The sequence below is a fragment of the Solea solea genome, chromosome 2, assembly GCF_958295425.1.
Source record: "Solea solea chromosome 2, fSolSol10.1, whole genome shotgun sequence".
Lineage (NCBI taxonomy): Eukaryota > Metazoa > Chordata > Actinopteri > Pleuronectiformes > Soleidae > Solea > Solea solea.
The window spans coordinates 8,458,050-8,469,368 of record NC_081135.1 but is presented as its reverse complement, the minus strand read 5'-3'; the positions used below and the strand labels follow the sequence as shown (position 1 = coordinate 8,469,368).

The 11,319-nt window shown below is 38.1% G+C and overlaps 2 protein-coding genes across 3 annotated transcripts; both read left to right on the top strand.

Annotated features, from left to right (window-relative positions):
* The first annotated feature begins 23 nt into the window (after nt 1–23).
* Nucleotides 24–5,413, top strand: tmem237b (transmembrane protein 237b). The gene is made up of 14 exons (XM_058623230.1): nt 24–192; nt 391–426; nt 2,054–2,085; nt 2,191–2,204; nt 2,300–2,371; nt 2,828–2,956; nt 3,100–3,193; nt 3,611–3,774; nt 3,852–3,984; nt 4,079–4,270; nt 4,757–4,830; nt 4,920–5,007; nt 5,088–5,209; nt 5,299–5,413. The coding sequence occupies exons 1-14, from the start codon at nt 172–174 to the stop codon at nt 5,361–5,363; spliced, it is 1,236 nt and encodes a 411-aa protein (XP_058479213.1). The 5' UTR covers nt 24–171; the 3' UTR covers nt 5,364–5,413.
* Nucleotides 5,376–10,644, top strand: LOC131455537 (cytochrome P450 20A1). Of its 2 annotated transcripts, none has more exons than XM_058623229.1 (13): nt 5,376–5,394; nt 6,674–6,723; nt 6,924–7,090; nt 7,178–7,323; nt 7,408–7,575; nt 7,816–7,894; nt 8,239–8,351; nt 8,442–8,496; nt 8,954–9,074; nt 9,283–9,394; nt 9,613–9,677; nt 9,764–9,853; nt 10,048–10,644. In XM_058623229.1, the coding sequence occupies exons 4-13, from the start codon at nt 7,195–7,197 to the stop codon at nt 10,196–10,198; spliced, it is 1,083 nt and encodes a 360-aa protein (XP_058479212.1). In that variant the 5' UTR covers nt 5,376–5,394; nt 6,674–6,723; nt 6,924–7,090; nt 7,178–7,194; the 3' UTR covers nt 10,199–10,644. The 2 variants fall into 2 exon arrangements, with proteins under 2 accessions (XP_058479212.1, XP_058479211.1); XM_058623228.1 differs by lacking the exon at nt 5,376–5,394 and adding an exon at nt 5,923–6,114.
* The last annotated feature ends 675 nt before the right edge of the window (nt 10,645–11,319 follow it).

Here is an 11,319-nt window from a genome sequence, read left to right as displayed (position 1 = left end):
AAGTGTTTCCTGAAATACGTCCGGGTAGTTGTTTCCGTTTGCAGCGCGAACGACAAAAAGTAATTATTTGTTCGATGTTACCCGGTTGTACCTTCTTATGTAATACATTCAAACGCATCATTATTTAACTGTGTGGATATTTTAAGACGCACGATTAAGGAAATTCAGGTTATGGATACACGAGGCTCTAAGGTAGCTAATGTTTATTTTTCCTAAGCCTATGAACCGCTATGTTGTAGTTTTTTACTTCATTGTTGTTGTTGTCGTGATTTTATTAAGTATCATCAGCTAAAGGTTGTGGATATATTTTACAATTACCAACATAAATAATTTGTTTTTTAAATGTAACATGTAAACCACTAATATTCCATGTTATTATTTTTATTGTAGGAAATGCGACCCAGGGAGCTCCCGCCTCTTCCACCGGTTTGTCCTTGTTTCTTTAGTTATTTAAACAGGGTATTGTACTGTGTTGTTGTAAATAATGTTGTGCGTCATACAGCAGCAACAATATCAGTCGCAGTTATACCCATACGTCCTCTGAACATGTGGACAGATTCATCTGAGGAAATCGCTACCTTCTCTTTTCTATTTAAATATAATTTGACTGTTGAATGCTGAATCAATTATTTATAAAGAATTACACTATGCTACTATTAACGCAATAATAATATTTAGTACTTTAGTTAAAAGACTCTCAGATTTAACTTGTCACAGTTTTTGCTCACAGTCTTAAAATACTTTATTTGGACAGTATAACAGTACTGTGAATGATCATTCCCAATTAACTCCAGTTGAAAGCTATTAAAAAGTACAAATTAGGAGAAAACCTGACTCTCTGTGATATTTTTTATTCACAAAAGTAAAGTGCAGAAGTATACAGGCCATAACAACAAGATCCGTAATCTGAACCCTGTAAAACAACATGTTTCTTTCATGGTGGTTCATAAAACGCCTTTAACTGTGTTTAAAGAAGGCAGTGTCTGTAGTGAAATTATGTTGTGCTGCTCATTCCATGTCAATGGTGCATAGAAGGAGAAATATGCCTAAAACAGATGTCTCACCTCTGAAATGGGACTTCTTTACTCCTTGATTATCACCCATCAAACTCAAGAAAGAAGTAGAATAATGTTTTAAAGTTGTCTGTGCTTTTTTGGGACAATGTAAAGCATATTGTCATTTGTCAAAACGGTTAGACCAGATACACACTGACATTTAAAAAAAAAAAAAAAAAAAAAAAAAGCTTTGACCTTTGACCTCTGCACTGAGTAATCCACTAAGGGGTTTAACAGGCAGGATGTTACATGCAGCTTCACTTCTCTCTTACTAACTTGCTTCTTGTGTGAAATGGCCAGAAAAACTGTGGTAAGGTTTTATATTTTATCTTAGCTGTCTTATCCATGCCGGTTCCACTATTATGCAGTTGTCAAAGATTTAACTAGCCTCTTATGGTGTGCTTGATGTTGAGTGATTTGTTTTGTGAGAACAGAGTGTAAAAATGTTGGTCTAAATTCCAAACACATTTCTTAATTTACAACTGGGCTCTTTGTTTTCAAGGATATCTAATTTGTGCCGTCCTAATCCAATTTCCCCACTGGTTAAGTGTGTGATTTGTTAGTGTGTTGTCATAGTTCTCAGTGTAGTAGTTACGCTCTGTCAAGTGATAAGATTGAGTGGTGCGAAGAGTGCTAAATTTAGCATGTTACTCTGTTTCTTTCTTTTCCTAGAAAAAGGAAGTGGCTGTAATGTACCCGTAGGAATAAATAAAAATCCAAAAAATAGGAATAGTATGAGGAACAAAAAGAAATAGCAATGATAATGAGAAGAAGAAAAAACAGGCGAGAAAATATTGCATTAGATTTATGATAAACACTTTTAATATCTTTTTCATGCAAGTAAAGGTCATTCCTATTATTAGGAGTTGTTATGATTATAACATACATCTATACATTTATGATTTATTTTTTTGAAGTATTAAATGTGTGGTTTTACAAAAGTCAGTAAAAATCATTAATCAGATAAATCTGAGTCATGGTTGATTTTGTCTTTTCAGCGAGGTCACCGAACACTTCCCTCAATGCCCAGGTAGGTTTAACATCTTTAGCTGTGATCTTAGTGTGCATTCACCTACAGTATTCGTGCAGGATTTTTCTTATTATCTTTTGTTTTTTTTATGCATACAACGCAAAGTCAAGACACAGCTGGTAAGTGAGGATGCTTTGAAAATATGTTGATGACATTTTCAATGTTCAATCCTTCTTTATTTTCTGACTAAAGCTTGTTTTGTTTTCTTGTGCAGCAGAAGAGGCAGCACCAAGACACAGGAAGAAGAGAGTGAGAAAACAGAACAGTGGAGTCGATGATGTGGACGGTATGAGACAGAAATGTCTTAATTAACTAAACTTAATTTGTTTTGTTTTTTAGTGGCCAGTCCAACTAAACATAAATACAGTTATTTATTTCATATTATCTATGTTGCTGAAAATGTGTTTCAAATATTTCTGAATAATGGAATATTACCTCTAAGCAAATAATTAAAGCAGATAAATAAATATCAATATTTGGTGCCAGTGTATTGATTATCATATCTCATGACTCAGGACAATGATATATTGCACGTATATATTTTGTAACACTATTTATTATATAGAATGTTTTCCATTAACATCCATTTACAGCAGACTAAGAGTTTTAATCCCTCAAAAGTTGAAAAAATACCAAAAAAAACTAAACATTTAATAGGAAATGAATGTGTAAGGTAGCTTTGTATTACTGAAAACACTTTTTAGAATAAATTGCCTGACTAATGTCCATGATTGCTTTTTAGATCAGCAGATGAAGATGGGAGGTCTGGGCAGCAGGAGAGAATCTGAGGTTGTAGAGCAACTTTCCCCTGAACCCACTCCTGAAGCCCCTCCACAGAGGAGGAAGAAGAAAAAGAAAACACACACCATTGGTAAAAAAGAGACCCCATAGTTCTCCTGTATTCATGAAGGCTTTTCCAGCATGACAAGAAAGTTATTGTAAAAACCACCAGGCACTATGGCCCATCTGTGACACTTAAAGACGTGGAAGTTCATGTTTGTGTCGGGGTTTCAGATCCTGAAGATGACCAGGCCGATCTGGTGAGTGGAGATGCAGCGGATCAGACCACAGACGGTGAGGAGGTGGTAAAAAAACCCAAAAGGAAAAGGTGAGAGACACTGAAAATAACATAGGTACAATTAAAAGACTTATAGCACTACATGTTATATCTACTCACCATGGAGGACCACAGCTATTTTACTTGTTAATCTGTTATTTGAATACTTGCATATTTTACAATCACGTTGGACCATGAAATACATAGATTAGTATCAAAAGCTTTTTGACAATTTTGGTTGAAAACAATTATCTATTTATTTGTGAATAAGTTTCTGTTAATATATTAATAATCGCAGCTCTAATTACCCAAAGAGTCTGAACAAATTGTACTCTCATGTGAACTGTAGAAAGACGTGTCTACAAATAATTGTTGTACTACAAATTTTAAACATTTACATTAGTACATTTTTGATTATATTCCATACATGTCACATTTTTAAAATAACCTTTCTTCTTGCAATTTTAGGAAGCCAAAAGTCGCTGAGGCACAGCATCCTGAGGTAGAATTAGAAGACATAGAGGAGGATGATATTATCACTGACACCCCTCCTCCACTCTCTCAGCACTCGCTCTTCTCAGCCCCGCAGGGTCAAAGCCAGCCGGTTGGGAAAGTCTTTGTAGAGAGAAACAGTGAGTGACAACCAAAGAGGAGGCCAAGGTTGCTAAATTTAAAGTGGTTGCACTGAACTTTTTGTGTGTATGTGCAGAGCGTTTCCAGGCTGTGGAGCGTTCAGACTGGAGGAAGACCAGCGACCAGATGGATCACATGACGGACTTCCACCACGTGCAGCCTCTGTGGAACACCAGAGATGTTTCTGTCAGAGTGCACAGAGGCTTCAGGTGACTGGAACATTTACATGAGAACATCATGCCGTCTCTCCCGGTGTCATCTTTTTTTAACATCTCTCCTCTCGGTCTGCTGTATCCGCTTCAGAGAGTTTGGGCTCATCTGTCAAGGCTTCCTGGCAGGTTTTGCCTTGTGGAACACCGTGGTGCTATACTTGTGGGCTGGGCAGCACCTCACTGCTCTATCTAACCTGCTAGAGCAGTACCACAGCCTGTCTTACCCCTACCAGTCGCTGCTCTACATGCTGCTCGCCATCAGCACTGTGGCTGCCTTTGACAGGTAAGGATTTAGGATGGCTCCATAGCACTCTGTAGTGTCCAATATGATACCAATATACCTTGAATTTCTACTGATACTGATATGAATCCAATTGAGGTCCAGATGCCACATACCTGCAGTATTCTGACATCTACTACTTTCTGATAAACTTTACCTCATCCTACTCCAGAGAATGCTTACACATTGCAATAAAAGCATGTGAAACAAACACGATTGTTCCTTTGTGTTGGATTCTGTACCTGATATCAAGTGATCACTACTTAAGTGGAATCCTTCCCATCTCTATGTCTTCTTTGTCTTCATTTTATGAAACAGAAACAGGAAATGTTGCAGGAATCCCTGACATTTCCTTGACTTCAAGTTATTACTGTTGGATTACCTTGTGCTGTTTTCTGCTGGGTTTAACTGTAATTCCCAATCATGAAAGAAAAGCAGTAAAATCTTTGTTTTGTCATTCACATTGTGTGTAAACACTCTGCCCCTCAGAGTGAATCTGGCCAAAGGCATCACAGCTCTGCGAAAGTTCATCACGCTGGACCCTCTTGCTCTCGCTGTGTTTTGTGAGTACACAATAAAGTGTTTTTTTTCTCAAATGGAATGTGTTTGATTTCATTTCACTTTTCTTTTCTCATTTATTTCCCTCGTGCAGTGTATTTCTCAGCGCTGGTACTCTGTTTGAGCCAGCAGATGACGGCTGATCGGATCAACCTCTACCCATCCTTCAACACAACACTATGGTGAGCTCACTGTTTAAATGCTCGGTTTAACTTTTTATTGTGAAGTCAGGATATGAAACCTGAGCATTTTTCTTCTCTAGGCCTCCGGGGTCAGAGCACCAAATCCTCCACCCATGGATGACAGTCAACCTGGTGGTGGCGCTGCTTGTTGGCCTGGCCTGGATCTTGATCGCCACACGACCTGAGACTGACTACACTGAGGGTGAGAGACAGTAATCTGCATTTGTATTTGTGTTTTGAATAAATAGGAAAATCTAAATATAACCTTTACTGTTTTGTCCTTTTCTTCAGATAATCTGATGACCATGGAGATTGAGCTGCCCAAACCAGAAGAAAAATCAGAAATGACTGCCTGAGGAACTTCCGCTCTGTTGTCATTTTGCACATGTAAAATATTTGCACTATATTTTTGGAGTTCTGACTGTGTTTTTTTTAGTATTTTTTATATTTGTACATTACTGTATAGTCAGGGTTTTATTGACCAAATCCAGCAACATATTTTTATTCACCTTTATGGGGTGACCAGCCAGAATCTGACACTTTACACTCTTGAGGATCATTTATTTTCTACGATAATTATATTGTATAATTATACATTGTTGAAATCAATAAATTCCATAGAAAGAGATAACATTGTAGTCATGTGACATGTTGATGGAACTGAGGAAATTATTGTTCTGTTGTTTGGAGGCATTTTCACAAAAGATGTCCAACTAAAATACAATAAAAACAATAAATATTTACATCAATTTATATCACATAAAGCCAACAATTCCAGTTCCTAATCGATTTGTGAATGCTGCGTTACTATCACGGCAGCACCGTGTGAGAGCGTTTCATTTCTGTATCGATTTCATGTTTTTCCATTAGTTTGGTCTGCCTGTACCACCCCCGCCCCCAGGCTGTGCAGTGGAACGCAGATATCTCACGTTTGACGTTTCTGTAGACGTGGTGACTGTTAGTCAAGAGTTGGGGGAACTATCCAGTTATTCATGATAAAAGCTGACACAATAGTCCTATTACAACCGAGCAGTCATGCTGGACTTTGCCATTTTTGCTGTCACCTTTGTCATCATTTTAGTCGGCGCTGTTCTCTACTTGTATCCGGTATGTTTCGAAGTAGCAACGCAGCTAGTTGTTTTGTTTATCCTGGGAGGTTGTTTCCACAGTCTCCTCTCTCCCGAGCTCGCAAAAACATCTTGCATGCCCAATTTAAGATCTTGCCGAGTCCTAATGATCTTCCTGTCACACGACACAATGAACAAAGGTTCACTGCAGTGCACATGTAGAGTGAGCAGGTACAAGCGCCAATATATGTGCCCAAATAACTTACAAAACTAATAATATTATAAAATCAAATGCCGGAAAGAACGCCACTTGTAAGCCGATTGTATCCGAATAACTAAGACAATGATATGGAGTACTTGCAGTAGTTTCGTAGTGGCTACCGTTAGACGAAGCCTTTAATTAGCAATTTTTCAAATGTGATTCCATGTGACAAACCATAAGTTCAACAATAAGCTGATTTATGGCACATTAGCTAAGTCAGTCTGTGTTCGAGCTCCTGTCTTAAAGCTGCACTTATGCATATACACAATCGTAAATCGTACAAGGAAATCATTTTATTTTATTGTAATTAACATTTCACAAACGTTTCTATTTCTAGTCATCCAGAAGAGCCTCTGGCATTCCAGGTTTCAACCCTGCAGATGAAAAGTGAGTTGATATGTTTCACCAGCTGGTATTAACTTCCAGATGTAAACATTTAAATAATGTGTGTTTAGATTTCTTTCATCTCAAAGCATTTGGTATGGAAAGTCTGTGACTGAAATTCTAACCACACCACGAGTACAGGGCTGTGTGTATCAAATGGCTGTTCAAAGTAGATTCACATCCATTGCCATCTGCTCCGTCAGGGATGGAAACCTGCAGGACATTGTAAACAGAGGCAGTCTACATGAGTTCCTTGTCAGTCTGCATCAGGAGTTTGGATCTGTGGCATCATTCTGGTTTGGCAGTCGTCCAGTGGTCAGCCTGGGCTGTGTGGAGCAGCTACGGCAGCACATCAACCCCAACCACACCAGTAGGTCCTACAGCAAGAAAAAAAAAGATACATCTTGAGTCTTCAAACATTTGTGAAAAAAAACAACCTTCTCTTTGCTCCTCTCAGCTGACTCCTTTGAGACGATGCTGAAGTCACTGCTAGGATACCAGTCAGGGATCCAAAGTGGTGTCAGTGAGGCAGTGATGAGAAAAAAGGTGTATGAGACTGCCATCAACAATTCAGTGAAGAACAACTTTCCTCTTGTGCTCAAGGTTTGTACAGCAGAGATATACCCGAGGAACAGAAATACCAAGCAATATCAAATGTATCCTCTGTAATGATCTTTTGATTTCCAGCTTGTGGAGGAGCTTGTCGGGAAGTGGAGCTCATTCCCAGATGATCAGCATATCCCATTGTGTGCTCACCTGCTGGGCCTGGCCATGAAGACCGTCACCCAGCTGGCCCTGGGTGAACGCTTCAAAGATGACACAGCGGTCATCTCCTTCCGCAAGAACCATGACGCGGTGAGGCAATCTGTTTTAAAAAAAAAACTCAGACATCATGGTGGTGTTAAAATGTGGCCTTTTTTAAATAATCTATTCTTTACTAACTACAGTGGCTGAAAACAGGTCATGTCATTCCTGTGTAGTGCTATTAGCAGATCTTGGGGTATAAAATGTTTCATAAACGTGTTAAAAGTTCTGCTGGAATGGGTCAACTTTATTTATCATTCTCACCCTATTACTTAACAACAACACCACCAGATCTGGTCAGAAATTGGGAAAGGCTACTTGGACGGTTCTCTTGAGAAGAGCGCCAGCAGAAAAGGACATTATGAGAAGGGTGAGAGATGTTTTCATTTTTACTTTTCTCAATTTTGTCTTAAGAATTTTTCCTTCCTGGCCCTTAAACACGTGCTTTGTTTCTCCATGTGGGAACAGCAGTGGTTCAGCTATGTTCTGTGTGTAATGCTGTGTAAAGAGTGTAAGAACAGACATGCCCAACTCGTTCTGTGTTAGCATCGCAATCAGTGAAAAGCCATTACTGAGTTCCCTGCTGAAAGCAGTCGTTTCAGGCTGGCTAATTGTGGATGCTGAAATAGTAGCATGATGCTTGAAGTTCAAAAATGTAAAATAAGTAAACAGTGTAATTATAATATCTTTCATTATTTTTCCCTGGGAGTTCAGCTCTGTCAGAGATGGAAGCTGTGCTGCTGTCACTGGTGAAGGAGAGAAAAGCCCAGAGGAAGCAGACAGTGTTTGTAGATGGCCTCCTTCAGTCCAGCCTCACAGAGCGACAGGTGAATACTGATGAGGTCCCACTCTGATTCAAAACCTAAGCGATAACTGAAGTGAAGAAGTGCTGAGGTGAGTTTTGCTGTTTGTTTCAGATCATGGAGGACTGCATGGTTTTCACATTGGCTGGATGCGTCATTGCTGCAAACTGTAAGTGACAATGAGGAAAAAAAAAGGTGTATTCTCACAAATAGCCAGTTGAATAATTACTGAATCAAGGCTGCAACAAGCAATAATATTAATATTATAAAAAATATCAGGATTAGTATCACGTATTAGTAAAGATACATCACAATTTCCAGAGTCCAATTAAGAATTAAGAGTTAAAAAGTTTATTTTGACAGCAAGACCTTGTTTTGGAGGAATACTGTTGACATTTCTGCCTAAAATGTTACAAATTATTTATTGATTCTTACATTTTGCTGTGTTTTGAATTCAACAATTGTTTTCACTAAAGTTGCATTTAAATTTTTATAATAATTAATATTTGTTGTAGTGGAGTGGTATCATATTGAAAACCAACCGTAGAATCACCTTCAAAAGGATATGAATGCTCCTTAGTCAAATGAATCTCTAACACTCCAGTGTAAATTATGTTTTATGGCAGTGTGCATCTGGGCTCTTCACTTCCTGTCCACCTCTGAAGAGGTTCAGGACAAGTTGTACCAGGAGCTGGAGGAAGTTTTGGGTTCAGAACCACTTTCCTTGGACAAGATTTCACAGCTCAGGTAAGATTTTTGAGTCTGATTTAAATCTCCAGCCAAGCACATGACATTGTTTCATAAACATGAATGGGGGCACAGTAACTTATTAGTGACGCCAACTTTGTGTTCAGGTATTTAAATCCTACTTACATATATTTACCATATTTACACCTACAGACATATTTGATGCCTTTATTAAACCCAGTCTCATAATATTCCTGTCCTTGGAAAGATACTGCCAGCAGGTTCTTAATGAGACAGTTAGGACTGCCAAGCTGACCCCCGTCGCTGCCCGGCTTCAGGAAGTGGAAGGCAAAGTTGATCAACACGTCATCCCCAAAGAGGTATGTGTGTCTGTCCATTTCTCCTCATCTCTGAGTCACATTATTAGACCCAGACAATTGGAAGTTATTGTTTGGTCTCTTGTAAAGAAGCCTTGAGAAAAGAAACACTATTAAAAAAAAGATTTGCAAGAATCATTCATTTTAGAGTTAAAAAATAACAATAATATTTTGTATTCATGTATATTAATACGTTTAATGTATTGTTGTTTTATTGTCAGACTCTAGTGATCTACTCTTTGGGAGTAATCCTGCAAGATGCTGACACCTGGAGCACCCCATACATGTTTGTTTTTCTTAAATGAATATTGATAGTTAAAATTATATTAAAAAAAAAAAAAAAATGGTGATTATTACTGTGAAATCTTCCAGGTTTAACCCAGATCGATTTGAGGAGGAATCAGTGAGGAAGACCTTCTGCCTACTTGGATTCTCTGGAAATCAGACGTGTCCTGAGCTCAGGTACTGTAGAATTTTACAACTTCTGACTCTTTTAAGCATTTAAGCATTTTTTTTTTTACAGCTGAGCTGTACAACCTGAGGTTTTAATGTGCTGTTTTGGATGTAAATTGAGTTTTATCAAATGCTCATGTCAAAATCTGTGTATGGATGTGCTGCATTTTTCAGTTATTATTATCATTTGGTTTCTCTGACAGGTTTGCCTACACTGTAGCTACAGTCCTGCTCAGCACGTTGGTGCGGCAACTGAAGCTGCACAAGTTGAAAGGACAAGTCGTGGAGGTCAAATCTGAGCTGGTCTCCTCACCCAAGGATGAAACCTGGATCACTGTCAGCAAAAGAAACTAGAACAGGTCACAATAATAAGCCACAGAAGAGCTAAGGAGTTCAATTACTCAGTATTTTTTAAATGTCAAGAATCCAGTCTTAGAGAGAGATGTCATATTTAAGCCCATGACTCACATAACCCATATTTTCACACTTCCTGGAATTAAACTTTAAATCTGCATCCTTGGGGGCATTTATGTGCAAAATGAGGTTTTTGTTTTGCACTCAGCTTGTACTGCCACTTCGCCATGGTTGCCTTTCTAGTGCTTTTTCAACTGATGCCTTGTCTGGGCACAGGTCGCATTTGCATTTGTTGAAAGATGCGACCTCAGTGTTTTCATACTGTATCACACAAATTGTTTCACTGGACTTTTTTCCAAAACTTTTTTTAATTATTAAATTAGGCAACATGGCATTTCATAATTTTTTGTAGAGTAATATTACACAATTAAATATGTATATAACGATTTTGAGTGAGTTTGTCATCCTTTTAATTTGTATTGCATATTATTGCTTCTATATGTGAAACTAAAAGGAAACTTAAAGGATAGCAGTGTCAAATATGTTTATAACCTGGAAGTTAAATATTATTTTCATCAGATATTTTTTCGATTTGTAGATAAATTGTTTGCTGTTGATGACATCAGAAAACTGTATAAATATAACTATTTCTTACAGCACAAAATTATCCTATGAAGTGTCAAAACCATAAGTTCCATAATTCACTATTATAAATTTAAAAAAAAAATCTGTCTCTAAACATTGCATCTCCACACTTAAGTACATGTAATTCACCTTCCCAACTGTGATTCTTTTATTATTATGCATTCTTGTGAGACAAGGAGGCCCTTTTGTGGCCACAGGGGCCAAAGCAATAAATGCTTCAGAGCACAACACAAATTTGGTTTCCACCAGCCCTGCTCTGAAGCAGATAAATAAAGTCTAGGTATTTGATTCATTAGGTTGGCAAAAACATATAAAAGGACTAGATTAAACCACACGAATTCTCTTGAACATTTTGCAAACCACATAACCTCAGAAACACGTTAACCAGTGGGGAGTTTGCTTTCATGTCTTTCTGTATCAATAATTTGGGAACCCCTGTTCCTCTAGCTGCTGGGAGAGCCCCTGCAGTACCGCTT

Coding starts and splice junctions, on each gene's coding strand:
- tmem237b (XM_058623230.1), top strand. CDS start 172: ATGGATACACGAGGCTCTAAG. Junction 2,957..3,099: donor AAAGAAAACACACACCATTG/GTAAAAAAGAGA, acceptor TCGGGGTTTCAG/ATCCTGAAGATGACCAGGCC. Junction 5,210..5,298: donor TGAGACTGACTACACTGAGG/GTGAGAGACAGT, acceptor CCTTTTCTTCAG/ATAATCTGATGACCATGGAG.
- LOC131455537 (XM_058623228.1), top strand. CDS start 6,043: ATGCTGGACTTTGCCATTTTTGCTGTCACCTTTGTCATCATTTTAGTC. Junction 9,075..9,282: donor GACAAGATTTCACAGCTCAG/GTAAGATTTTTG, acceptor GTCCTTGGAAAG/ATACTGCCAGCAGGTTCTTA. Junction 9,678..9,763: donor ACCTGGAGCACCCCATACAT/GTTTGTTTTTCT, acceptor GAAATCTTCCAG/GTTTAACCCAGATCGATTTG.